General features: G+C 45.0%; 5 protein-coding genes across 8 annotated transcripts; 3 read left to right on the forward strand and 2 right to left on the reverse strand.

The window, feature by feature from the left end:
* Nucleotides 1-1,858: 1,858 nt before the first annotated feature.
* LOC114791184 (uncharacterized) lies at nt 1,859-4,110 on the forward strand. The gene is made up of 5 exons (XM_028981808.1): nt 1,859-1,921; nt 2,055-2,115; nt 2,818-3,177; nt 3,273-3,542; nt 3,678-4,110. The coding sequence occupies exons 2-5, from the start codon at nt 2,073-2,075 to the stop codon at nt 3,797-3,799; spliced, it is 795 nt and encodes a 264-aa protein (XP_028837641.1). The 5' UTR covers nt 1,859-1,921; nt 2,055-2,072; the 3' UTR covers nt 3,800-4,110.
* Nucleotides 3,982-11,082, reverse strand: fli1rs (Fli-1 proto-oncogene, ETS transcription factor-related sequence). 4 transcript variants are annotated; one of them, XM_028981807.1, is made up of 10 exons: nt 10,930-11,082; nt 7,483-7,688; nt 7,230-7,387; nt 6,373-6,576; nt 6,145-6,213; nt 5,484-5,552; nt 5,296-5,379; nt 5,092-5,139; nt 4,913-5,002; nt 4,573-4,742 (listed from the first exon to the last, which is right to left on the reverse strand). In XM_028981807.1, the coding sequence occupies exons 1-10, from the start codon at nt 11,017-11,019 to the stop codon at nt 4,708-4,710; spliced, it is 1,053 nt and encodes a 350-aa protein (XP_028837640.1). In that variant the 5' UTR covers nt 11,020-11,082; the 3' UTR covers nt 4,573-4,707. The 4 variants fall into 4 exon arrangements, with proteins under 4 accessions (XP_028837639.1, XP_028837638.1, XP_028837637.1 ...); XM_028981806.1 differs by having other exon boundaries at nt 3,982-5,002; nt 5,296-5,346; XM_028981805.1 differs by having other exon boundaries at nt 3,982-5,002; nt 5,296-5,358.
* A 1,417-nt stretch (nt 11,083-12,499) lies between these two features.
* On the forward strand, nt 12,500-15,692 carry etsrp (ETS1-related protein). Its single transcript, XM_028981419.1, has 8 exons — nt 12,500-12,586; nt 12,714-12,795; nt 13,385-13,498; nt 13,599-13,673; nt 14,206-14,397; nt 14,481-14,720; nt 14,811-14,929; nt 15,007-15,692. Exons 2-8 carry the CDS (start codon nt 12,714-12,716, stop codon nt 15,262-15,264), a joined length of 1,080 nt encoding a protein of 359 aa, XP_028837252.1. The 5' UTR covers nt 12,500-12,586; the 3' UTR covers nt 15,265-15,692.
* Nucleotides 15,693-16,182: 490 nt separating this feature from the next.
* On the forward strand, nt 16,183-17,327 carry pycard (PYD and CARD domain containing). The gene is made up of 3 exons (XM_028981709.1): nt 16,183-16,519; nt 16,768-16,809; nt 16,899-17,327. Exons 1-3 carry the CDS (start codon nt 16,264-16,266, stop codon nt 17,156-17,158), a joined length of 558 nt encoding a protein of 185 aa, XP_028837542.1. The 5' UTR covers nt 16,183-16,263; the 3' UTR covers nt 17,159-17,327.
* Nucleotides 17,265-25,352, reverse strand: LOC114791140 (sodium channel subunit beta-1). Its single transcript, XM_028981707.1, has 6 exons — nt 25,085-25,352; nt 18,840-19,006; nt 18,491-18,728; nt 18,206-18,365; nt 17,786-17,842; nt 17,265-17,702 (listed from the first exon to the last, which is right to left on the reverse strand). Exons 1-5 carry the CDS (start codon nt 25,134-25,136, stop codon nt 17,797-17,799), a joined length of 663 nt encoding a protein of 220 aa, XP_028837540.1. The 5' UTR covers nt 25,137-25,352; the 3' UTR covers nt 17,265-17,702; nt 17,786-17,796.
* Nucleotides 25,353-26,347: the final 995 nt, after the last annotated feature.

A 26,347-nucleotide genomic window follows, 5' to 3' on the forward strand; every position in this document is an offset into this window, starting at 1 on the left:
GTCATCAACCGTTCAGGTTCCCTTTCAGCGCAGGACCCTGGGCAAGTGTAACCGTCTGCAATGAGTGCGCTAAACTGGAACAGATTAACATGAAGCGCACCCTCCATTGTCTTCAAACTCATTTATCTTCTTCAGGCAATTCCTCCTATAGGTTGCACACGTTTGCAACTATCCAGGCCTGGTCTGGTTTGATGTGAGGACCTTGAAGCTTGGAGTTCATAAAATTGCACACTCTCTCATTTCATATGTTATTCACATTTAAATGTTTCAGATCATCAAAAAGAATAAGTGTTAGTCAAAGACAACACAAGTTAACACCAAAAGTGAATGGTTTTGATAAGGTAGAAAAAAAAAGTGATTTCCACATGCACCCCTAAAATATAACAGTGGATCATCACATCTGATTGCAATATCCCTAGCCACACCCAGGCCTGGTTACTGCCACACCTGTTCTCAAGAAGACCTGCCTGACAATGTAGACCAAAAGAACCTCAAAAGGTAGACATCATGCCAAGGTTCAAAGAAATTTGGGATCAAATGAGATGGCAAGTTATTGAGAGCTATGAGTCTGGAAAAGGTTCTAAAGACTTTTCTAAGGCCTTGGGACTCCAGAGAACCACAGTGATCCACAAACGGCAAAAACATGGAACAGTGGTGAAATGCACAGCAATGACTCGTTCTAAAGACCTCACAACATCATCCGAAGATCTTCAGGCCTCACTCGCCTCAGCTGAAGTAAGTGTTCATGACTCCGCCATGAGAAAGAGACTGTGGACCAAGATGAGAATCACTGCTGAGCAAAAAGAACATTAATCTCAATTTCCACAGAAAGCATCTTCATGATCACCAAGACTTTTGGATGTCTTTACAAACGCTACAAGTACATCAACAGACCTCACGCCTCCATGAGGCAGTTTATTGTCATTGAAAAATTGTGTTTAAAGATTGTGTTTCAAAACCACGATGGAGCGTAAATGCAAAAAAAAGCACACTATGGCTTTCTGTAGGTGTTTCTTTTGTGAAAAGTTGTGTTTTTTCCAGCACCCATTCATTGTGAGATGTCCGTAGGTGAGATAAGCGCAGTGTCAAGTGCAAGACTAAACCAAAAGAAAGGAAAGTGGGTTTTGTGCTGTTATTTTAATGAAAGAAATCTCAATGAGTTAGCCCACGGTCAGCCCACGTTCTCCTGTGTTCCCTCAAAGATTTTATTAGTCCTTACAATGTTATCTAATCCCTGCTGAAGTTCTAAAACCACTCACACACATCTTAATCCACATCTGGTTCATGGGTGTCAGAGCCCATCCAGGGTCAAAAGCACCCTCAACTGCACCCAGTTATTTGTAAGAAGAAAGTAAAAGAAACCCTGACCCCAAAATACTTTTTTTTAACCTTTCATGAGGTATATTATGTTAACTTATGATGTTGACTGACAGTCAGTGTGCTTACCAAGCCTTTTGGTACTCGTTGACAGTGCAGAAAATACGTTTAAAATTTGTTTTCCCACTTCTCTGCATGTTTTGTTGTAGGTACACCTCAGCTGTGAGAGAAAAAATTAAAATCTCTCATTTCTATCATTTAATCCTGGATTTGAGCGGTCAGGTTATGCATCTCGCTCAGCGGCTGAGGAGCTCAATTCTCCTGTTTTCTCTCCTCTGTCACCATGTGCTTTATTCAACAATCCATCTCTGTGTTGAAGCACCAGAGTTACAGATGTCCTGCACTCGTCAGATTATCTATGTAAATGTGCGTGATTAACCTTCTGTTTCTGCTACTTTGTATCTGGATTGGTGTTAGTGTGGGTGGGCTCTGCAGCTCTAAAGGGAGAAAAACACACCAGAAGGTGTTAAACTGCCTTACACAGGAAGTATGAGCAGACCCGGACACCGTTACGACTCTTTTTTCCTTCAAAACCTATGTTAAGGTAACACATGTTTGTATGTTTAAGGATATTTTGCACATAGTGACTCAATTATGTAAATTAGAAACCTGATGCATCTGGTCTGTAATAACAGTACTAATCATTTGTAGTTAAAATTTTTTTTTCTTCTTTGTAGCTGATCGCCACATGGAGGATGTTGAACCTTTTGATCACATCGTGTTTTCTGATCTGCACAGGTACTCACTGTTTTGCTTTTTTTTCTTGAACGTTTTGTCGCTGATAGATTTCCGCTGATTCTCGAGCTACTTCCAGATGTACTGTTTTCACAGCACAGTTTTCCACTTCAGGGCTAGCATGTGGCATCTTGACTCATTGGAGAAATGTGCCTCATTCTATGATAGTTGGTCAATTTAAATGGTTAATACAGTCCATTGTGGCGTTGAGCCGGGATTTATGCAGCGACCAATAGAAGTCCTGAAAAACAGTTTACTGCCATGTGTGTGTGTCTTGTGGTGGTCTTGCGCCCCAAACTTTGTGAGTCCCTGCCCTGTGCCCAGTGTCTCGAGATGGGCTCAGTGGTCAGTGCCGTGCTTGCGGCTTACGGCAGAGTGGGGAGAGGGGGTGGCTTCTGAGGATTCTTTGGGGGGGCTGGTCACCCATCTCGCTAAACAGGCTAGGACTGACCCTGGCTCAGGTTATGGCTGGTATAATAGCCTAGTGTGTTAGACACGCTCCGATGAATCTGGAGACCACACAATCACAGGTTCAAACCCCACTTACCACCTTTGTGATCCCTGAGCAAGACATTTTACCCTGGGTGTCTCCAGGGGGACTGTCCCTGTGACTGCAGATTGCAAGTCGCTCTAGGGCGTTTGCAAAATGATGTACATGTAAATGTAAGATTGGAAACAGCGTTCTACTTTCTTGTCACTTTTCAGGAGCATGTGATCACATCGTTCTGAAGCAGCCTGAAGTTGTTGGAATCCAGGAAGGGGAAACGGCTGTGTTGCCGTGCCATATATCCCCACCTAATGCAAACCTCAGCAAGACAACCCGCCGCTGGTGGTTTGGAAAGCGAGGCAGCGGGACAGTAGGTGTATTTCCCCTGAACAACTACTCCTCCCCTGAACATAGTGGGCGAGTCCAGCTGCATGACCCAGGTGACAGGAACTCGTTGTCACTGGAGCTGACGAGGGCGCAGATGTCTGATCAGCAGACTTATTTCTGCTCCCTGTCCTTAATCTACAATGGTGACTATCAATTGGTCACTGGAAATGGCACAACGCTGTTTGTGTACGGTACGTACGGATGGTGCTGTGTGTAGGCATGTGCTGATTTAACTTTCCCTACTTGACCATGCAAACATTCTCACTTTAGTCCTTCATCAAACCAGGACCGCTTGAGCTGACCCGGTCATCTTGCTCAAAGCCCGACATCACCCTGTGCTGTCAAGTCGCTGTGCATGGTGGAGATGGAATGATGCTGAGTCTGCAGCCTGTAGGAGGTGGAGAGGTTTTCAACGAGTCTAATGAAACCTTCGTGGCCGGAGGACAGATTATGCTAAAAGTGAGGGCAAACGTGCCCGTCAGTAACGTGCCGGTGGCGTATTCCTGCCAGCTCAGCGCATATTCGAAGCTCCTCCTTCAGCAGACGATACAGTTGGGTATGTGCATAGGTCCACACAGCACCTAGCCGTGGTTATGGAGTCACTTTTCCAGAGCTGTATTCACCCTGGTTTATAGTTTTAATGCATTATAGAGAATTGAGCTTCTGAGAGTCTATCTCTTTCTGTCTGCAGATGAAGAGAATGTCCCGGTTCTTTTCCTCAGCACCTGTCTTGCTGTATCTGCTTTCTCCATTGCCATTCTGTGTGTCTCCTGGCTAACCCAAAGAAGAGAGAAAAGTTGTTTGCGATGCTAACCATTTCCACTGAGGGACGAGGATAAGTCATACATGGGGACAGCACAAGTGCTGACTGCGATAAGGACACTAGATGGATTGTTTTGATGCAGCGTTTCACGGCGTGTGAGTCAGTCATGTCTCTTATCTGTTCACTGTGCTTCATGCTCTGTGGTTTTTGAGCCCACAGCAATGATCTGTAATTCACCATTTAGTCATTTAATTAAGGCGTGTGTTCTCAAATACAGCTAGAAATGTTACACTTGAGAGTGACAGAGACAGACCTTTGTACAATAACTGAACAGAAAGACTAAATAAAGCCTAGAAATGTCCACCGTTCATTGTTCATTGTCCCAGTCTTCTGTCTGCACAGACAATATGTATATAATATTTACAATAAGTATGTTTAACAGTGACTAGGGCTACTGTGTATTTTACACTGTACACAGAAGTGTATATAAAACGCTTATAGATAACACACCCAAAGGAGATGAACTGCTGAACATGATGATGAGCAAAGGTGTTCATTTAAATGAGCGTAATTAATACTTAAGAATTGCTCATATCTTGGAAATTACTTGCATCTGACTAAACTAGGTCTACAATTCTCCACATTAAACATGAAAACGTCAAATTGATTTTCATCGACAACCAGCCCGTCATTTGTAGTTTAGGGTCGGAAGAGTCCAGCCGAGCGCCCTCAGTAGTATGTGGTCAGATGGCCGTGGGTGGCCGGGTGGCGTGGCAAGGTGGAGGAGGGGTACATGCTCCCTGTCGCTGTGTTCCAGTATGAAGATGGAGGGCCAAAATAGTTCCCAGGTGAGACGGGCATTGAGGACGTATGGGAGCCCATGAAGTTCATTTTGGGCTGATGGCTGTGATAGGGCGATCCATAGGGAACCTCATTCTGGTACTTCAGCACATTGCCCTCAGTGCTGTGGCTCTGGTGTGCCTGCGAGATGCCCTGGAAGTCAAATTTGTAAGCGTAGCGTTTGCCGTGCACTTTGGTCATGATGTTCTTGTCGTAGTAGTAACGGAGAGCGCGGCTCAGCTTGTCGTAGTTCATGTTGGGCTTGCTCTTGCGCTCACCCCAGCGTTTGGCCACCTCGTCAGGATCTGTCATTTTGAACTCACCATTGGTGCCTTCCCAAGTGATGATTGTTGCATTGCTGCTGTCAGACAGAAGTTCTAGCAGGAACTGCCAAAGCTGTATCTGACCAGAACCTGGAAATAAATATAAAATTGATTTAAAAATCTGTGCTTCCATGAAGCCTGTTTTGTATTATGAATTCATATGACCTACAGATTCTTACCTGGGTTTGCCAGGCGGCTGCTAATCGGCCCTAATGCTTGGTATGGGTCTGTGATTTCAAATGGTATAATTTAAACCAGTTAAAGAGATATACTTACAATGAAACAACAAATATAGATTTACATCTATATGACCCTGTATGTTGTTGTATTTAAAGTGTCTAATGTTTATAACTGACAACGTGAAGACGGAAATGGTAGTTCACCTGTAACAATTCTTGATGTGGGGTCTGTTACTCGGCTGCTGTGCTGGTGTTCTATAGGAGAACCTGCATCATGAATAGGATCAACTGTAAGCATGTACAAAAATACGTTTGCCATGTTCCTGGTGTAATCTAAAGAAAACAATGTGGTTTTATCCACGTGAGCAAGTGAGATCGGTCAGTCAGTTTACCCTTTGGAACTCCAGGCATGGCACTTGATGACCAACTGTTCCTTCTGCTGATTTCTTCAAAGTTGTTTTCTGGAGACAATCACAAAAAGCAAGAACAATTGAATAGAGTTCAACTATAGGAGGAAGGAAGTCCTGATTTAAAGACTCTGAAGACAAATGGGCAAGATCAGAGTAAGAAAACAAAGAGGAGATTGAGTTGTCCTTGAATTCCTTGGGATTAGTGTCTTTTTATTGGAGCTTTAGCTTCAAAACTGTAACTTGTGTCCTAAAACAAGGTGCCATTCCCCCATTTCCTGTCCATGGCACAGCTGTTTCCTGTCTGAAGTTCTGTCACAAATTGTTGACTCGATACGATGGCCGCCAAGTCCATGTCAGGGAGGACACTCTGAGATAGGACAGTATTTGTAAACTACCAGCATTTGTGCAGGTCAGGGACCTTTCTGTGTGCTGATTGGTCAGTTCACGTGAAGCAGCTACAATAAAAAAAGCACGAGAAGATGTGAACTGTGCATTCAAGTGGTGAAGCCCTTCAATTGTGGAGTAGTTTGAGCAGTTTGTAAAAGTGTCCTCCCTGAGATAAATTTGGTGGCCACCCTACCATGGAATCCTGGAAAAAATGTACATTTTCTGATGGCTCCTTCAACACGGTCCATTCTCTTACCTGCCTTGACCTGCAGCCTGGGCTGTTGCTGCGTGTTGGTTGGTGTTGTTGGGTAAAAAGTGGGGCTGCCTGGGGATTGGGAGCAAAACGACAAACGTTGAGCAAGGGGAGGTCACCCCCACTTCAAATGGGTCTTAATGCGTTTTTCAGAATCTAGAAATAGTTTATCATGCTAGGTAGCACTCGCTGTGAGCGGTGGAGCTATCCAGCCAGCATGGAGATTCTTACTCTGCCTGAGGTAATGGAGGTGTGAGAGCAGAATGTCTGTGTTGTAAGAAGACGTCAGACGCATCATATCCTCCTTGTTCATTTTGCAGAGCGCCTTGCCATCTAGTGTCTGAAAGAGAGACACGTCCACGTCTACAAGTCCATACTCTTTGATGGCCCAGTCTACCCACTGCCGAACGTGGTCCTGTGTCCACACCTCGGGGTCTGTGGGCAGGAAAAGCAGGACAGCTGTGTAAAAACGTGTTGTTAACACTGAGGTTACCCAAACCCTTCATGATTGTTAACGTTTACTTTGGGTTTCAGTTTACGGTAGATGCAGTCGTTTTCAATAAATTAAATGTGATTTTTATTGAGCCCTTGGAGTGGTTTTTAGTGGTCATTAAAATCCAAATTCAATGTAACATTTAGATATTAGGTAATGTTTAGGTAACGTTTGGGTAACATTTAGGTAAAAACGTGAGCGAATGTTGGAGTTTCTCCAACATGTTGGTACAAACATCACAGTTCCATTCCATTCAGTCTAAAAAAAAAATTGATAATCAAAAACTTGTTAAAGTTAGAATTATGCTGTGTTGTTCAGGGTGGTAGTAGCCAAGTGGTAAGACACTCGCCTATGAACCAGAAGACCATTGTGTCCCTGAGCAAGACACTCCAGGGGGACTGTCCCTGTAACTACTGATTGTAAGTCGCTCTGGATAAGGGCGTCTGGTAAATGCTGTAAATGTAAATGTAAATGTAATGTAAATGTTCACATTACTCTATTCAATAAATCTGGAGCTTTTGGAATTCCTCTGCAGCATACTGATAAAATAATAAGGCCCATCACAAAATCTGGAAGCCGGGCGAGGACACCTCACCCGCGGGCACAATGACGCGCTTCTCTTCCGTGGTGCTGCTGGGCGGGGTGGCATGCTGAGGGCCGTTGCGGGGTTCAGGGTACGGGGCCTGATATGGCTCGCTGTTGCTCATGTGCCGCGACCGCTTGGTCGCACTGCAGTCCACAGGAGACTCGCGGCTGTCGTTGGAAAATGGTTTATCACGAAGAGCCGTGCGTTTCTTTCAGATCAAGGTTTCAGCGTGTGGACACCTGCATCCCATCTAGTGACCTACCTGGTCCCATTGATGTGTTCCACTCTTTTCCCAGGGTTCTGTGCTCCAGAACTCGCCCAGCTGGGCTCGGTTGGCTCGGGGTTCTCCTCAGGGTTCTGCTGGAAGCCCGTTGGCGCCGCTATCTCCCCCTTCATGTGAACAGCTTGAGAAGCGGTGAAGGTCTGCTCAAAGATGGACTCTTCCTCGCATACGACAGACAGCGCTTCCTGTGAGGGAAACCGGTGGTTGTATACAGGCATCAGAAGTTCGCTTTTTTAACGTGCCCCTTTGTTCCCCACGTTCACAGTGTCGAGGAAATTGGATCTGCTCCGGCGTGGCGTCCGAAAACGAACCATCATCGCGCAACAAAACTTTACTCCAAAAATGTACTCATTCGCGCCATCATTTGCTTAGTTTGTTCTAATTTTATTTCGGGCTGAAACTCTCTGAATACTGCTTCCTGCTCTGAACTCTCGAAACAAACCGCACTGCGTGTGTGTGTGTGTGTGTGTGTGTGTGTGTGTGTAGAAAGCTACTGACAGTGCAGCGCAGGTTAGATCTGCCTGTGTAGGGTGTTCGTGGATGTGCGCCTGTGTGAGGCGCTGAGTGCTAAACTGTTTATGTGTGAATTCTTTTCGTGTGTGTGTGTGTGTGTGTGTGTTTGGGCCAGTCCGCCATTGTCTTTGGACGTCTACGTCAGCGCTGTGCTTTTTCGGTGGCCCACAGGAAACCTGGCCCCCATGTGCGGAGAAACCTTTTGGCACGGGACAGGGGATAGGAAACAGGGGAGGGGGGTCTCTCTGTAAATTATTTGGCCCGTTTCAGGCTAGAAAACAAAGCGGGCCTGAGTGAAGGGTGGGCCCGTGGGCAGAGAGCGGACAGCGCGCCTCCTCTCTACCCTTTTGAGGTGATACCTGTACGCCGACGCCCGCTGGCGTAGTTTCGCATGTCTCAGCTTTGTGCTGATGCAGTACTGAAGTGACTGTTGCTGGGAGGTGCTCGCGCATTAGAGAAGTGAAACAGCAGGACGGAGACGGGGCAGCCGAGGAGCCGAGCCGTGGCTGCAGCCCTTTAGCAGTTTCAAGACCACGCGTGTCGTTAAAATGGCGGAACGGCCAAGTATGTCATCCAAATATTCAGCAGAAAGTTAAAAATTACTCCACGAATATGTGCTGTGCAAACCACAGCCGCTCACACATAATATCTATCTATCTATCTACCTATCTATCTCTCCCTCCCCCTCTCTCTCTCTCTCTCTCTCTCTGTGTCACACACACGTCTTCCAAACTGACAAACACACTTCGTGTGGTCTGACCGCCTATGCCGCAGCTAACTTCCTGTTCACAGCAGAAGCAGCCACTTTTTAAACTTTGCTCTGCACAACATGATGAAACCGAATTAATTTCCTTAAGAAGGTCCTCTAGGATTATGCTGTTTCGTAGATTCTGTTGCCGAGCGAGAAAATGCAGAGTAAATATATGACATTTTAATAATTTAGTTTAAATGTAAATAATTGAATTGAATAAGCCTGTAGTAAATGTGCAGGTTCAGTGCCTCAGCATGCAGACTGGTCAATTTCTGCAGGAATTTTATCATTGGTTATAAAGTTCACATATATGCACACTCACACATAGTCATCATTCCATAGAGTATGTGGATTAAATACTATACAGAAAACGTTGTTAAGGACACTTCATTAATTCATTTATGTAATTACAAATACATTTCCAGGACCAACACCGTCAATTTGGAATCGGGAATTATTACTTATAAAAGTAACGGTTCCCTTACTGCATTTTATTAAACCAGTATTCGTTAAACATTAGTTAACCATTTTTAATTATATTTGAATGCTCGTTCGCACTTAATTCGATAAATACACACAAGCACACATAACGTTTATTTTATACACACACACGGTTGTATATATCTTATATATATTGTTGAACTGAAATAAAACGCCTGTAATTGTATTTGTTAATTTACCGATTGAAGACTGTTGAGATGTAATATTTATGATTATTTATTTAAATATTGACGTTGATCTCGTCGTGAAAAAGCAGAAGTTGAAGTTGAAGACGAGCGGATTTTGCAGCTGCGCCCTGAGCTGGAAAACGCGCACTGCGGTTTCTCAACTTTTTTTTTTTCTTTTTCTTTTTCTTTTTTTTTTTTTTTTTTTTAAATCTGCAACATCAGAAGTTGTAGAGAAATGGCCAGAGTGTCGCGGAGCAGCGGCAGCTGCCTTCTCGGTCGCTGTCGCTGTCGCTGTCGCTGTCGCCTGGTGTCGAGCTGGAGGGGACGGAAGTGTGTGCGGGAAGTGCGAGGCTTGGGGCAGGAAGCCTGCAGGGCTCAGATAACGACACCTGACAACCTGCAGTTTACTATCAATTATTCTTTAAATAACTGCGAGAAAAGTGGAGCATCCAGCAGACACTCGCGGATAGGTGTGTGTGTGTGTGTGTGTGTGTGTGTGTGTGTGTGAGAGTGTGTGTGAGTGTGTGTTTTCGTTCAGTGGACACACCTCCTTTATTTTCGGCACAAGGATTACACACGAATGTAATTCGCCGCGCGGTTTGGTGAGCAGAAAATCCACCCAACTCCCCGAAATTCCATCCCCACGCCGTCCGAGTGTTTCCACCCCGCACTGCGCACCTTCATTTTCGCGCAGAGCTCCTACAAATTCGACACCTTTCAACGAAAGAAATACTGTGATAACATTCGCATTTTCGTGGGACGCGATTTAAAGCATTTCTCTTTATAAAGACGTAGCTTGGTAAATCTGAAAAGATTCGTATAATTAGAGAATCGCGAAATCGACACGTAAACGAGCGCGAGCCGCGGATTTTATTTAACAAACGAAACGGAATATTATAAAAGAACATTGTAACACGATTTTTTAAAAAAGCGTATAAAAAAATAAATTGTTAAAAGTTTCGCTTCGACTCCGATTCGAATCCGTCGATTCGCTTGAGACATTAAAAATAAAAAAAAAAATGAAGAAATGGGGCGTCGCGTCTTCATTGTCCCCCTGTCACCCGATGGCGCAAGGGCCACCTGCTTCGCGCGCACTACGCCATCAAGTCAAATTAAATAAAAGTTTTTAAAGATTAAAAAAAAGGATAATAAAAATATATAACTGTTTCCTAAATTACCGCGCGTCTCTTTACGTTTTATTTTGTATTTTTGGGGTGGAAAAAGAAAAGAAAAAGAAAAGGGAACTATAATCGCCCCGCCCGGTTGAAATAAACGCAGCGGATCGCCGGATAAAACGAATCGCGGCGGACCGGACCGTTCTGAGCTGCCCCCCTCCCCTCCTTCTCGTTTTCGTCTGCGGCGGTTTTTCTCGTGTTATTAAAGACCGCGAACGGGAAGGAAGAGCAGGAAAGGAGCTGTGAACCGAGCTGGGCGGGCGGCTCGGCGGGTTGGCGGTTCGAATCCCCCCCCCCCCATCCCCGGCCGGACGCCTACCTTGATCGTGCAGTCCATCGCCGTGCTCTCGCCGCGGGGAAGGACGGTGGAAGGCTCGGTGTTCGTGGCGGACTGCGGGCGCGCCGTCATTCCGCGGCGACAGCCATGGCGACGATTGCCGCGCAGAACATAACCGGATGGCAGCGGCTCTCTCTTTTTTTTTTTTTTTCTCGCCCTCCATTCTAAAATTGGGAAGTGAAGTCACAGTAAAAGCGCCGAGGCTTCCTCCCCATTGGTGAAGCAAAAGCAGCAAATTTCATTTCTGAGAAAAAAAAAATTGCAAAACGGCCGTCTTGCAATAATATTCGACCACGTCGAAATAATAATAAAAAAAGGTTCTTATACTTAAATAAGGTCGTCGCACGGTCACATAAATATTGCGTTTATAGTTAATTCGATATACATGAGTATGGGTGGATTTATTTAACACGTATCGAAGCTCTTTAATTGCTATTAGTTTAACATTAGTGCGTTAATGTGTTTTTTTTATTTGTATTTTTTTTACACGTTAAAGACGCGCACTGATCTGGGTTCAGTTTCCTGCCCGCCTCGGAAACAGGGTTTGCAGTTTAAATCTCAGACAGGCCCCTTCGCTGCCGCGCAATCACGCACTTTCCCTGGGACTCGGCCCCGTGGGAACTCCTCGTGGGTTTTTTTCCTTTTTTTGTATTATTATCTCTGCTGAGTGACGGGAATCGCGCTTTTGGCTCATTTGCGCCCAAATCGCGCGCGTCCTGCGCTCCAGAATCCACATAAAAAATAAAAAAAAACGCCATGTGGATTCAGAGAAGCAAGAACCATAAACCCCGCTGGCCCGTCCCACGTAACCCGACCCCCAATCACGACCCCGTCCCGTCCCGTCCGGCCCTGTTTATTTACACGGCGCCCTGGGAGCGGCCTTATCTGGCGCGGCCAGCGGCGCCGTGATTTCATTGTTCTGCAGGGCGCAGATACCCCCCCCCCCCCCCCCCAACACATCCACGCAGCGTCCACGGGCCGTCGAAACGCTCCCGCCTCGCTCTTTCGTCCCGTTACTAGCAGCTTCACTGACTTCCAGTCGCAGAGCTGCAGTTCTCGGCACGACAAGAATCACATCGGATTTATTCATCAATAATAATAATAATAAAATAACCACCGTGACACGTGGGAATTTTTTTTATGATATTAGGTGGAGATTAGACAAATGGGTTGGAGTGACACTGTGAGATTTCTATGCGGGAGGGGGGGGGTCACGCACCATCAGGTTTTACACACTCCACCATTAAACAATGACACGACGCAATGGACACGACGCAATGGTCCGATAATATCACGAGTCAGAAGACAAAAAACCCAATTAGAGGTGCCAGGGAGGTTTTGGGGTGCCGAGTGTCAGTGATGTGAGTGATGATGTGACCCCGCAGCTCCCGCCGAGCTCGTGACCGGCGTCTGACGTCGAGGGGCCGTTAAAGCCCACGTTTCTGGGGACTCGAGTCACGAAGCAGAGCGCATTCCTCGGCGGGGGGTGGGCCACGCCCCTCCACGCGCGCCCCCTTTATAACGGGCCCGCGCCGGGCACCCGAAGGCGACACGATCCCACCACGGCACCCTCGAGTCGGAGCGGCCAATGCTTGGGAATTTTCACCGGGAATAACGGGAAATACAAATCAGGCGAGAGGTAAACTTCAGCTTCTTTTTCTTAAAACCAGTTAATTACTCGTGTAATTACACGGAATAATCGGTTCATTTCTTGCACTGAACCGCAGTTTTATGGACCTGACCCATCTGCCAATTGATTTTTTAAGATGGAGATGTACCAAGCTGGGTATTACACCGAGGACTTCCGAACTCAGGAGGTCCCCGTGGGCTTCGACTTCACGTCTTGTGGTAAATATTCCGTTTTACTCCGCTCACCGTTACACGGCGCTACTTAAAAACCAAGTTTTAAAAAAAGCTGCTCCTCGCTGGGAATTTTTTTTTTTTTTTTGGTGGTGGTGGGAATTCTGAACGGGTTTCCGGACGGTCTGTGCAAAACACTTCCTGCGGCCTCGGAGAGCCGTCATCACCTTGACATCTTGTCCACGTACCCCAAACCCCGAGCGCGCCAGGAGGAAGGGGATGTCAGCGTGTGTGGTGGAGAGATTTGGGAACGTTTGAATGGGACTGAGGGGTGGTCAGCTTTTTCTTTTTTTTTTTTTTTTTAAAAACTCCCTCCCTCTTTTCCTAATCCTTTCCTCCAGACTTCCTCTCTAAACAGATTTAGCGCCCCTCTCCACCCCTTCATCAGCACCCTGTCGCACTCCCACCATCTGCGCTTCCTCCCCATTCCCAGCTCAGTGTAAACTCGGTTTAGACGTGTTTATGTGAGGTTATGCCATTTATTCGTTTGTAACGGTGTTCAGCAGCCGTAGCCTGCGGGACTGTGGCCCTGAGAACGTGTGTGACCCCCCCCCCCCTGTTCCTGTGTGTCCCCCAGACTGCAGCAGTGAAGACCTGTCCTTTCTGCTGGACGGTAAAAGCCACGCACAGATGCCCTATCCCGAGTCCTATGGGGAACCTCACAAAGAGCTGACGCCTTTAGAGTCTAAAGGTATCTAACCGGACGTTTCTCAGCAGCGTTCCTGTTCCCTCAGCAGCAACCAAAGCATTTTTACTTACGCGTGTGTGTGTCCCTTTCCCCCCTTTTACAGCAAACTTCAGCGATTCTGGCCTACTGAATCTGGATTCTTATCAAGAGTTCATCAGCTGGGAATCAAACATGAGCAGTAAGTTGTTTTAATATCATCACATTCTTTTTACTTTTATTAACAACAGTCAACATAAATACAAACAATTACCACAGTCCTGATATATATATATATATATATCAAATAAATATATATATGTCAACTTAAAGCAAAAATATAAACTTAGAAGAGACATAAGTGGCCTATCCAACAAGGCTTTGAACTGGTCTCCATTTACATTTACATTTACAGCATTTATCAGACGCCCTCATCCAGAGCGACTTACAATCAGTAGTTACAGGGACAGTCCCCCCCTGGAGCAACTTAGGGTTGAGTGTCTTGCTCAGGGACACAATGGTAGTAAGTGGGATTTGAACCTGGATCTTCTGGTTCATAGGAGAGTGTGTTACCTGCTAGTGCTGCTGCCACCCACCCTCCAGTCTTCTAGTGTGTAGTTGTGCTGTCAACTGTTCCATTAAATAGAACTGTCTGTCGGAGAGACTTTAGTGGTGTCCTGAAAAATCGGTCTTTAATCATCACATTCTTATTGCTTTTTTGTTTTCTTCCAAAGTTCCAGAGAGTTTAGGTTCGGAGCAGCCCAGCGTCGGATTTCAGGAATCTCCACAAACCTACCAGAACTTCGTGCAGCTCTGTCCCCCTCTTCAGTTTACTTCAGCATTGAAGGACGCTGATGGACAGTTTAACCCGGGGAAGGTGGCCAGCCACAGGGGGCCCCCCAGCTCGGTCCCTCTGGATCACCTGGGTAAGAACTTTTACACTGTGAGGGAAACCATATTTAAATGTGAGGAGAACGTCCACGAGAAACATTGTCCTTCTGTCCCTCAGGTGACACGGACAGGCACTATTCTCCGTATGACACCGAGGCGCAGTCCAAGCCCTCGCCGTACTGGTCCGACTACGCCGCCGTCTACACCACGCCCATGCCGGGACACGCCCCGTCCTGTTCCTCGTCTCCTGCGTCCCAAGGCTCAGAACAATACTGTCCCCGCGTGGTCAAGCGGAAAAGCGCGTCCTCCCACCGCATGGAGAAGGACGGCGACGTGGCGGTGATGTCCGCGTACCCAGGTGAGAGAGCTCGGTGTCCGCTCCGCCCCGGCCTGGGACGGGGAAGGTGACACCCCCTGAACCCCCCCGTCTCCTCCCCTTTGCCCGCAGGATCAGGCCCCATTCAGCTGTGGCAGTTCCTGCTGGAGCTCCTGCTGGACTCGGCCTGCCACGCCTTCATCAGCTGGACGGGAGACGGCTGGGAGTTCAAGATGTCCGACCCCGCCGAGGTCGGTGCTCTCGCCACGGCTCTGCCAACAGAAGGACCTGGATAGGGACATGCTGAAATCTGGTCTTTTGTCTCCAGGTGGCCAAGCGATGGGGCCAGTGTAAAAACAAGCCCAAGATGAACTACGAGAAGCTGAGCCGCGGCCTGCGCTACTACTACCACAAGAACATCATCCACAAGACGGCGGGGAAGCGCTACGTCTACCGCTTCGTCTGCGACGTGCAGCGCATGCTGGGAAAATCGGCCCGGGAGGTGCTGGCCAGTCTGAACGTCCCGCCACGCTCAGGGGGGCCCTCACTAAAGCGAGAGGACACAGCGGACGTGTGGGCGCACTGAGGACAAGAAGCCTCACCGTCACCCCCGGACACGCCCATCTGCCAGGGAACAAGCCTGTGGACTTCTATCACGGCATGGTGAAGATAGATGGCATGGTACATGGTCGTGTTGTGGCTATACAGTATGTCGTGTCTGTAAATCTTTATATAATTTAAGTCATAATGATGAATCAATTGAAAATATATTTTATTTACTCAAATGTTTAGCTCATTTATTCTTTTTTTTTTTGTTGCCCCCATTGAAATGCAAACATCTCCATTACCTACCTCGTTACACTGTATGACGACTGAGTACAACAGATTTGTGAAAAAATATCAAATAATAATGGTAGAAGCAATTGTAAATAAACTGTATATATTGTAAACATTTTGAATGTGTCTTTGTCCTGATCTGTATTATACGACTGTAATAAACAATATTTCTTGTTACCTTTTGTTTCTGAACGATCACGAGTTGTGAACTTGGGAACGCAGGACTGCAAACAGCAGCTTGTCATAATTTTAGAATTTTAGGTGGAGAGGAAGCAAATTGGTTGGAGGTGTGTGTCTGTGTTTAAAAATGAATCAACGCAAGTTTTAAATTCCATCTGTCCATCTGCTCCAGACCTTGGGAACCCATCACCCTCGAGCACGTAATCGACTCTTATAGGCCTGTTTTCATATTAATGCGCAGCTGCTGAGCTGCACTTTGGTGTAGGTGTTTGTCATGCAAGGTTGTGAGTTTGACTGTTCTCCCCGTGTTGGAGTGCGTTTCCTCCAGGTTCTCCAGTTTCCTCCCACGGCCCAAACGCACGTTCGCTGGGTGAATCGGCGACTCTGATTTGTCAGTTTTCATTTTCATTGTCAGTGTTGTAAATGAGTAACGGTGTCGTTCGGTGACGTCACCGTCCAGGCCCCACCCACCTTTCGCCCACCAGGCCCCACCCACCTTTCAAACCAGCGCTACTTCCTGTACCACCAGTCCGAACCGCTTGTAGTTTCTACATCGCGAGGTCCAAACATGAGCGCGTCGGTGAGATTTATTCTGATCGCCGCACTCGAAAACTTAAAGAAGAGCGACAGGAAAAAGTTCGCGGAGAAGCTGTGCGAATCGCCGCGGATCAGCAGGCGCGACGTGGAAGATGCGGACGAGTTGGACCTGGCGAACGTGGTGATCAAGCGCTACACCGAGAAGGAGGCGCTGAGGACCGTCGTGCAGAAGCTGCAGGAGATCGGCCTGACGGACGCGGCGGAGGGTCTGCGGAGGAAGGACGACGGTGGGAGATTTTAAGAAGGCCCACGTTGCACTTTCACTTTTGACTGCGTGTGCAATATTAGTATTGGGTGGCATGTAGGATCCAAAAAAAAAAAAAAAAAAAAAGAGAATCTATAACAAAATTCTTTCTCTTCTGGGCCACTTGTTTAATATGAAATGTGCACAACGTCGTTTGTCAGCGTGAAATGGAACATGTATGAACACGCTGAGTGGAATGTGCATGACCATCTGTACCTTTTGCTTCTCCAGAAATGTCTGCAAAAGGAGGACAATCCGAAAGTACGAAAGGAGGTAAGGCACAAGAATAAACACACGAATAAAGACGTTTAAATAATGCACAAAATGTCTCTTGACCATTCGCTTCACGCATGTTTCCTCAGATGCGCATTTTGTTGACTTGCATCGGACAGCTCTGGTAGAAAGAGTGAGCACCGTGGAACCTTTGCTGGATCGCCTTCTGGAGGAAAAGGCGATTAATGATGAGGCCTACTCCTATGTTCGCGCCCAGCTCACGTCGTACGAGAAGATGAGGACATTGATGGACAAAGTGCGTGGAAGTGTCAAAGCCAAAGACTGCATGTACAAAGCACTTAAGGAACTGGAGCCACTCATGATGGAAGAACTGGAGGGTGTCAACTGAAGATTTTAACACGTGGTTTTAAAATCCTCAGTGTTCCAGATTTTTAAGCAATATTGGCTTTATAATGTGCCTGAACGTTACAACAAATTCCAGTTCCATTAAATAATTGCGTTTATACAGTTTATTACCTCTGATGATTAAAAAATATTAAACTGACATCAGATTTGAACTCTTTGTTTCATTTTTGCCTATTCTGTACATAAGCACTCTGATGCTTAAGTATACGCACCGTATACTTAAAGTGAGGTTGTAATCATACTTTACATGGTATCATGCCAGTAACACCAGAGTAAGTCAGTGGCCAGTAATGATTACAGAAAACAGGCATCATATTAAACCTACGGCACAACGTCTCTTAGCTATAAAAGAGTTAATCCAATATTCCAAAATAAAGGCGCTGGACACAGTGGCACATTTTACATCTGACACATGCCAAAGTAAATCCTGTTTTAACAGCAGTCATGGTCAGTCACTCAGCTGTTGCAAAGGCTTCTGTGGCCTTCACGCTTTGCCGCTCGGTTCCTCGCCATCGTTTTCTTTTCATCTGTCATTTGAACAAGTGAGACGTAAGCGGAGTCATGGAGACACGGGTGGACAAAAATTCATGCACAAATTCATCTATCTCACCTAAATTGTAATTATTCCAGATCGACCCCATCGCAGGTCTCTTTTGAATTCAAGGCCCTGTAAAGAGAGTGGAACTTGACAGTATGTTGATTTGGTTAAATGTACACTACTGTATAAAAGTTTTGGGTCAGTGAGAAATCTACAGAACAACTGTCACGTTTGTTAAACTAAATATTTAATTAATAAAATATTTGTGTATGGAGAGATGTCCATTATCAGAAAAAAATAGTGTTGAATTCAGATGGAATGATGCTGTGTCGCTGCTTTGTTAGCTGACTGATTATTATGAAACTCTACTCATATTAATATAGCAATGATTTCTATTGGAAAGCAAGGGTCTAAATTATCCTAAATATTTCATTGGTAGTGTATAGAGTGTGTTAGCCAGAGCTTAAAAAAAAAAAAAATATCCCCACTCACTTGCTTTCAGCTCGCAAGGCTTTGCGAGCTTCTCTGGCCTCGGCCTCAGCTGATATTTTCCTGTAGCAGTACACCAGCACGCCAATCATCCACAACTGTAGGCACACTATCAGTATATACATCATAATTTCTGCGACCACTGCTGTCAGCTCCCGGTTGGCTGGGGGAAGAGTGTGTGACACAGCATACGCATCATAGATTACACATATGGAGCGCAGTGCAGAAGTGGGAGTGCAGTCTACTTCTAGCCTATGTGTAACTACCAACATTAAACATAGAATTTACCTTCAGCTACCACATCCAGCTCCACATCCTTGCTAACGGTTACAAGCACATCATCCACCGGGAGAAAGAGGGTGCGTTTAAAGACGCAGCGATATGTCCCAGTGTCGTTAAATGTGACGTTGTGAATGAAAATGGCTCCAACCTGCACATCCTTTGTCCCCTGTGTTCCATGCCACTCCAAACGTTCTTCGAAGTCTGGGTGCAAAATATTGAATTCTGGATATCCATAATGGATGATCTGGAGGAGTGAAGGAGAATGATGGGAATCAAAAAAGCATGCAGACTTCATGCCGAGGGTCAAAACAAGGTCTCCCCGCTACGTTAGTACTGCTATGGATGTCGTTCTTACATGAGAAAACACTTCTGTTTCCACTGGCTTGAAATACCAGTCTACGGTGGCAGTGGCGGGCACTTCGGCCCTCCTCTTACAGGAAATACACCCCAGCAAGAAGCTCCTTCCTGCCACAGCTTCAGTCATGGAATCCACTTCAGCACATCCAGACTGGCCCTGCCGTACTGTGGTCCATTACATGGATTTTGTGTGCCGTACAGAAGGAAAATGAAAAGGTTAAAAATGGAGCAGAGTGTACATTGGGGGATGTACAGGGTGGGCCATTTATATGGATACACCTTAATAAAATGGGAAGGGTTGGTGACATTGAACACATTTTATAAATGGTCAGAAACTTGCAAATAGCTCATGAAAGAATAAAGTTACGTTAAAACCAAGAACACCATTGTTTTTCTTGTGAAATTACCAATAAATCTGATGTGCCACATGACCCTCTTCCTATTGAAAAAACAAAAGTTGGATCCAAGATGACCGACTTCAAAATGGTCACCACCCAACTTGAAAAGTTTGCCCCCTCACATATACTAATGTGCCACAGACAGGACGATAATATCACCAACCATTCCCATTTTATTAAGGTGTGTCCATATAAATGGCCCACCCTGTATTACGTTCAGGGGAAGACGGTGATATTGATTTTTTAAAAAGTAAAGGAAATGTAAAATATAGAACATTCAATAAACTTGATGGGGGGGTTTATACTGTGATACGGCGGATACTGTGCAAGCACAGCGATTCTCAAACTATGCACCGCGGACCGGTGAAGAAATATCTGCAAAAGCGACACGGTTCCTGCCGGTCTGCACAACCTCGCTTCTGCACCAATCAAAACTCAAATCAGATTGGGTCTGATCACAGCGTCTCTGTCACTGTGTGCCAATTGTTTCAGCATTCTGCAATGTTCAGTGCTCCTGCTCTTTGTCTCATTTACTCCAAACATTTTACACACATTACGAGAGCTGTCAGTAAATCACAGCTTGTTCTTTCTTTTTATGTCCATCAAACTTACACAATGAGGCAGATGCAAACAAGCATCATCCATTTACTCGAAATGACAACATCCTGAGGTGCCACTGAGCAAAGCACCGTCCCCACACACTGCTCCCCGGGCTGCTTACTGCTCACTAAGGGTGATGGGTTAAAAGCAGAGGACACATTTCGTTGTGTGCACATGTGCTGTGTATAACAATCACTTCAACTTCACTTTCAAATTGAGGCCGGTGACTTATGACTGGTCCCCAGGACGAATATGCTGTGTTGAAAAATGCTGTAAAATCTGCCCTTGCCCTGTCTGCTTCATGTGGGAGAATATTTTGCAGCTATACTTTTGTTAAGCAGCCATAAAATTGGTCCTCTCTTCTCTGTGCGAGTTTTTGCTTGAAGGTAGACATAATGGAATATATCTCAACACAGGTGGTTGAATCACTTTCCAGCTTCTTGACCACTTCCTCAAATAGGGACAGGATGTTTTTGGAGAACAGGAGATAAACTTCCACATCATCCGGATCTTCCTCAGTTGAGGCTTCACTGAGCTTTAACAAAGATCTGATCTGTCTGGGATGAAATAATGATGAAATAAGACCTGACAGCAGTCCAGCTTTGCAAAAGACGGGAGATGGCTGGATTGAGAGACAGCCACCTTGTTGAAGCATGTTGTAGAATCTCACGGAACGCCACATCACAAAACGTCTTTAAGGGAGTCTCTTCATTGGGCAGATGTGGAAAAGTAGCCATAGACCTTCAGCCAGTGGCGTAACAGCATAGTCATGGGCCCAGGTGCGAAAATTCAATCCGGGCCCTTATACCTTTTCAAATTTATCCCGAGGATGTTTTAGCTCTGATACATGCAATACACATTAAGGGTGACTACAATCCTCTCTGCAAAGAACCAGAAGCACAGAGGTAGTTTATATAGATTGTAATTATAAATACAAAAATACTGTACTACATAGGATCCATTAAATGTGAAAACATTTAAAAAATGTTTGTTATTAATACCAATTTACAGGGTAATTTAATATAACCGCATTAACATCAACTCTAATGGAAATATGGGAACACTAAAAGCACTGAAACACTCAACGCTGAAACTTAAACTCGCACTGCCCAGAAACAAAACTTAGTCCAACTTATTTAACTGTGCAGAAAAAAAAAGAAAAAAGAAAATGATTCATATGCATACAACCCCCAATATGCGTGAATTAGCCCACTTAGAAGGCCATCTTACGAGCCTTACGTTGTGCAAAATCATGTACAATGTCCCTAATATTTAATGCTCTGGCTCTCGTGTTTTCAATGGACAGGATAGCTAACCCACTGAGCCTCTCCTGCCCCATGCTGCTCCTTAGGTAGGTCTTAATAAGTTTGAGCTTGGAAAATGATCACTCAGCTGTTGCCACAGTCATTTACCTTTTACATTTACGGCATTTGGCAGACGCCCTTATCCAGAGCGACTTACAACGTGCTTTCAAGTTACCATCGATGAAGAGATCAATTCCGGTTCACTAGGACCCCCAACTATGAATACAATTCAGTCACAGGCAATGTCAGAAACAACATGAGAGCAGTACACACTTCCCAGAATGTGAATGTTACGCTGTCATAATCTACCACTAGCATTTTGGCAAGTTGCAGAATTGATGACTTCTGTGAAATCTCTGCTGTCGACTCAGCCCGGTCTGGACCACTGACAGTGTCATCTACAGACTCGAGATTTGAGCTGCAACAAAGTCAATAGGAAGTATAGTAACTGCTAACATTTAAAAATCCTAGCCACAGTTATCCTATGGGCCTACTCTCTACTTAAGACCAATCTCACTAATTTATTGTCTGCTTGGAAGATTACTCAGACATAAATATCTATTGAAAGTCTAAGTTGGTGATGTCAAGTGATTAAAAATTTTGATCTAATTACATGGTGTGGCGATTAATTAATCTAATTAATCGCATTTAATCGCACGTACATACAGACGTTACAAGAAGCAGTTTTTTTTTACCACTAATTATTGAATACAAGCCTATAACTTAGGATACAATGGTCATGGCATTTTTATCACTGACTGAACAAAACCTATGAATTAGATTACAGTATATGACAGTTGTAAATGTTGATACATGACGTCTCCCAGCTCTTTCTCTCACTCACACACACACACACACACACACACACTCACTCACACTCCGGCCACAGCGCCGCCCCTCTGGAGGTCTGGATGGATAAAGCTAATGCGGCTATTCCAGGCCTATTTTCTAGGCTCTCCTACAGACACTATGACCAGGTTAACCAATGCCACACACTTTTGAAATAAACGTGTGTTTGTGCTTCGTGACCACTTTCGCCTTGCACAGCCGCTCATCTGCGCTCCAAAGTTGAACCGGGAGACGCGCGAGCGTCTTTTCCAAAGGGAAAATATCGTCAAAATCGGCAAAAAACATTAATAAGACATCATTTATTAGCCATTTTGGCGTTTTTTTTCTTCCAAATCTCACTGAACCGAACTGCGCTCTGGCTCACGCAGCAGCGATCTGGGACTCAGATCTCCTGCTGTTTAATTAATCACAGAAAAAGTATGGAGTAATCTAATTAATGAGCTAAATTCCCAGCCCTAGTCTAAATCAAACATGTTCTGTGTTATATGTTAGGCTAGTTCCCAGTTACTGCTGCTACGTGTCCTGTCCTCCTCACGACCACTCTTGGTTAAAAATCCAAACTGGTCTAATTTCGGGAGTTTTGCCACCCTTTCCTTTAGCTCTCTACGTTCCTGGCGCTTCTTGCAGCCGCTCTTGGGTTTGAAGGGCATGCTACTTGTTTTGGTCAGCACGATGATTGCAATGTGCAGCCATCCATTCAAAAAAATCACAATAAAACATTTATCCTTCCCAGAAACCCTTGCTGTATCTCAGTAGATACAAATATAGATGATAACTTTATTGAGCTGTTTTTTTTTTGATGGTTGGATTTTAATGCTGAGGTTTTTTTTTTTTTTTTTTTTTAAAGGAGGCGGGTCTGAGGTAGTGACGGGCCCCCAGAGATCACGGGCCCCGGTGCGACCGCACCTGCTGAACCGGCTATAGTTACGCCACTGCCTTCAGCACAACAACATTTTCCACCTCTACAGTGAGCTGGTCGAGAGCATACTTCACCGTGTCGCAGATCTTTTTGCTTTTTCTTTAGGTTAGTGAAGACAAGAGTTGTGGATTCCATAATTAACATTAGTATTGTCTGCACTATATGCAGTAACTTGACTTAATGATAAGCCACATTTATCAATTGTTCTATAAAACCTATAACACCAGCAGCAGACCGCGTTTTCATCTGCATTTTCTCCAAAATCAAGCATTTTGTTACAGACCCCCATTTCTGGCCTGAAGTATTGTACTGCAAGGCGAAACATCTTCCTGTTTTCTTTATTTCATGCATCTATCTGTATGGAGAATGGGAGGGGTTTGTCTGACTTCAAGACATCTACAACATCAGCCACTGCTTTTGGAGCAAGGACGTCTTTGGCCATTGCATCAGCCTTTGTTCTCCCAACAGACATTTTCAGTTAAGGAAGCGGGCCCGTAATCAGAAGGTTGCCGGTTCGAATCCCGATCCGCCAAGGTGCCTCTGAGGTGCCACTGAGCAAAGTACCGTCCGCACACATTGCTCCCCGGGCGCCTGTCATGGCTGCACACTGCTCACTCAGGGTGATGGGTTAAATGCAGAGGACAAATTTCACTATGCACACAGTGTGCTGTGCTGCTGTGTATCACAAGTGACACTTCACTTTACTTTACATAAACTAGCTACAAACATTGGCTAGTAAAGTTTTATATAGCTTATTTCTAATGTTAAAATATGGAAAGTTGCCATATTTTACTAGTTTATTTTCTTTACATGGGCATTATGTTGTTAATTAATGTATTAAATGTAATGTTTCATGCAATAAATTAATGCTTATGTTTCTGACTTAACCTTAACAAACAAATCATATTACATTGTAGTCACAGAATTTTTACAAATTACAATTTGTGACCCAGTGTGTGAAAACAAGGCCAAATCTAATTCTGAGATAAAGTTTGATTTTAGCCATTCATTTCACTCTCTTTCAGTTGTTGACATGGTTTTACTCAGTTAATATTAAATACATATATTATTATTATTTTCACAGACTGTTTCATGTAGAAAACAAAAAAAAAAAAAAAAAAAAATGACTCCAGCTAGGTTTTCACAGACTGGGTCACATTTTAACATTATTTAGCAATTAATGAATGAATTAATAAATATCGTTGATAAAAAATTATACTGTCATTGCCATGTCTGCTTCGGGGGAGACTTGGGGTACGAAGAACTGTCTGACTGTGCTTTGGTTTTTGTGAGCTCTGTCATTGCGGGAATGCTGCTCTCCGGAGGCATGTTGTCGCACGTCTGACATGACACCATGAGCCACAGAGGCCGCTCTCCGACAAGTTGTGCAGTTGGCTTGATAACAACATCCTACAGACAACTATTTGTTTCCTCCCACTCTCTGCGGTATTTTTGCAGCCGCTTGCGTTTAAGCGCTGAGACTTTAAGACGCGGGGGGGGATTTACCTGCAGAAGCATCAGCCATCTTTTTTTTTTTAATATTACTCTCTGCCAACACTTCGCAGACGCTACTTAAAAGACCCGCCCCCCCTCAAAAGGACAGTTAAACAGACCAATCAAACTAACGATGACATCAGGTATCAACCAATCAAAAGTAAGAAAGGAGGCATCTTCATAAAACGCGCGTGGGATGATTTGCATGAGACTTTGCTTTTTAAAAACGAGACGCGCAATTTCATTCTCAAATACGGGACGATTCCGTATTTTAAAGGACGGGTGGCAACCCTAGAAATATGCTGTTTTGTTGTTCATTTTGAAATTTGAAACGTTTAAAAAAAGTCATGTACAAAAAGAGCTTCATAATTACGGTGTAATTTATTATTAGTGGCGCTATAAGGACGCAGGGAATCGGGCTACCTGCAAACAACGATCTAGTTGTTTATGAAGGAAAAGGACAAGTCACTTTATGAAGGAAAACCCCAAGCGACGGTGCACGAATCCGGCTGACGCACACGTACCAGTGCGTAATGACGTCACGGTCACGAATACTTTTTTTTTTTTTTTTTTTTTTTTTAACTTATCCAATTTATCCAACTATGAGAGGCTCTCTCGACGTTTACTTTTCCAACTGGAGCAGTAACGTCGTGTAGAGTTTTCTCGACTCTTTCCTTACCCTGCACGATCACCAGCATCGTCCCCAAAAGCGCCGCTCTCCACTCGGCCATTTCTGGACGCCGCGTTGTAGATGTTAATTTATTGTTACTAATCAATTGCGGCTGCGTGTCGTGCTCTTCCTCCTCCTCGCTTTGTTGGGACCTGCGGTGCTCCGACGTTAAACGAACGTGTTCGTTGTTCCGTCGGCCTTTTTGGAAACACGTCGGTCCGCCTTCGCGCTGCTGCGCTTTCCAGTCGAGTTTAAGGCGTCTATATTTAGGCCGTGTGGATCCGCGTGTCTTGAAGTATCACCAGCTCAGACTGCAGGCCAAGACAGAATTTGAGAAGCTGCTTGATGCCATACCAAGAACATTTGTTCCGATATAGCAGGCAGGTCTTACCCAATACGCGCTCCGGTCCAAGAACATTCTGACATTTAAGGTGTTTTCCCACAAAAGAGCATTGAAGACGGAGAGCGTTTAAACAACGTTTTCTCAACTTTTTTTTTTTAAGCAACAGAAAGGGTCAGTGTGTTGAAATGCCTTCGGATTAATTGCTAACATAACCATTACCGACATAAACCATTTAAGTGAGTGATTGACGTTTTCACCATAACCGGTAGGTGGCGCAGTGGGACAAATGATGAACGTTCCTGCAGCCGGTGTTACGATCTACCGCCCCCTAGTGTCGACGTTAGGAAAAGCTCAATGTGAACTCCACCAATGTATGAATGAAAGCTAAAGATAAAGACGTACAATCGTATTGGAGCGTAATTTTTTAAGATGTTGTTTTACTTGTGCTTTGTCCAGGTTTCCATTTGGAAACCAATGCTTAATAATAAAGTGAAGTGATTGTCATAAACAGCACACGGCGTGCACAGTGAAATGTGTCCTCTGCATTTAACCATCACCCTTAGTGAGCAGTGGGCAGCCATGACAGGCGCCTGGGGACGGTGCTTTGCTCAGGGGCACCTCGGTGCGTATCAAGATTCGAACCGGCAACTTTCTGATTATGGGGCTGCTTCCTTAACCACTAGGCCAACGATCAACCTCTGGGTTATGGGCCCAGCACGCTTCTGCCATTCTTCTGCTCATCACCCTAGATGGGACAAAAACCCACAATCCCTGGTTTAGGATTATTTAAGGTTATTTAAGTGAAGTGATTGTCACTTGTGATACACAACACCACAGTGAAATTTGTCCTCTGCATTTAACCTGAGTGAACAGTTGGCAGCCATGACAGGCGCCCAGGGAGCAGTGTGTGGTGCTTTGCTCAGTGGCAC

Source organism: Denticeps clupeoides, chromosome 5, assembly GCF_900700375.1.
Source record: "Denticeps clupeoides chromosome 5, fDenClu1.1, whole genome shotgun sequence".
In the NCBI taxonomy this organism is placed as follows: Eukaryota; Metazoa; Chordata; class Actinopteri; order Clupeiformes; family Denticipitidae; genus Denticeps; species Denticeps clupeoides.

What these genes read in the sequence shown, in the direction of transcription:
- LOC114791140 (XM_028981707.1), bottom strand. Translation starts at nt 25,136, where the DNA reads ATGGCCGAGTGGAGAGCGGCGCTTTTGGGGACGATGCTGGTGATCGTG. An exon ending in AAACAGAAGTGTTTTCTCAT is followed by an intron (nt 18,729 to 18,839) that starts GTAAGAACGACA and finishes TCACTCCTCCAG; the next exon opens with ATCATCCATTATGGATATCC. An exon ending in GCCTTGCGAGCTGAAAGCAA is followed by an intron (nt 17,843 to 18,205) that starts GTGAGTGGGGAT and finishes CTCTCTTTACAG; the next exon opens with GGCCTTGAATTCAAAAGAGA.
- etsrp (XM_028981419.1), top strand. Translation starts at nt 12,714, where the DNA reads ATGGAGATGTACCAAGCTGGGTATTACACCGAGGACTTCCGAACTCAG. An exon ending in CTGGGAATCAAACATGAGCA is followed by an intron (nt 13,674 to 14,205) that starts GTAAGTTGTTTT and finishes TTTCTTCCAAAG; the next exon opens with TTCCAGAGAGTTTAGGTTCG. An exon ending in GGTCCCTCTGGATCACCTGG is followed by an intron (nt 14,398 to 14,480) that starts GTAAGAACTTTT and finishes TCTGTCCCTCAG; the next exon opens with GTGACACGGACAGGCACTAT.
- LOC114791184 (XM_028981808.1), top strand. Translation starts at nt 2,073, where the DNA reads ATGTTGAACCTTTTGATCACATCGTGTTTTCTGATCTGCACAG. An exon ending in CACAACGCTGTTTGTGTACG is followed by an intron (nt 3,178 to 3,272) that starts GTACGTACGGAT and finishes TCATCAAACCAG; the next exon opens with GACCGCTTGAGCTGACCCGG. An exon ending in TCAGCAGACGATACAGTTGG is followed by an intron (nt 3,543 to 3,677) that starts GTATGTGCATAG and finishes TTCTGTCTGCAG; the next exon opens with ATGAAGAGAATGTCCCGGTT.
- pycard (XM_028981709.1), top strand. Translation starts at nt 16,264, where the DNA reads ATGAGCGCGTCGGTGAGATTTATTCTGATCGCCGCACTCGAAAACTTA. An exon ending in TCTGCGGAGGAAGGACGACG is followed by an intron (nt 16,520 to 16,767) that starts GTGGGAGATTTT and finishes TTGCTTCTCCAG; the next exon opens with AAATGTCTGCAAAAGGAGGA. An exon ending in ATCCGAAAGTACGAAAGGAG is followed by an intron (nt 16,810 to 16,898) that starts GTAAGGCACAAG and finishes ATGTTTCCTCAG; the next exon opens with ATGCGCATTTTGTTGACTTG.
- fli1rs (XM_028981804.1), bottom strand. Translation starts at nt 11,019, where the DNA reads ATGACGGCGCGCCCGCAGTCCGCCACGAACACCGAGCCTTCCACCGTC. An exon ending in GCGCGTCATTGTGCCCGCGG is followed by an intron (nt 6,577 to 7,229) that starts GTGAGGTGTCCT and finishes TCCTGCCCACAG; the next exon opens with ACCCCGAGGTGTGGACACAG. An exon ending in CAGCCGCCTGGCAAACCCAG is followed by an intron (nt 5,003 to 5,091) that starts GTAAGAATCTGT and finishes ATTTATTTCCAG; the next exon opens with GTTCTGGTCAGATACAGCTT.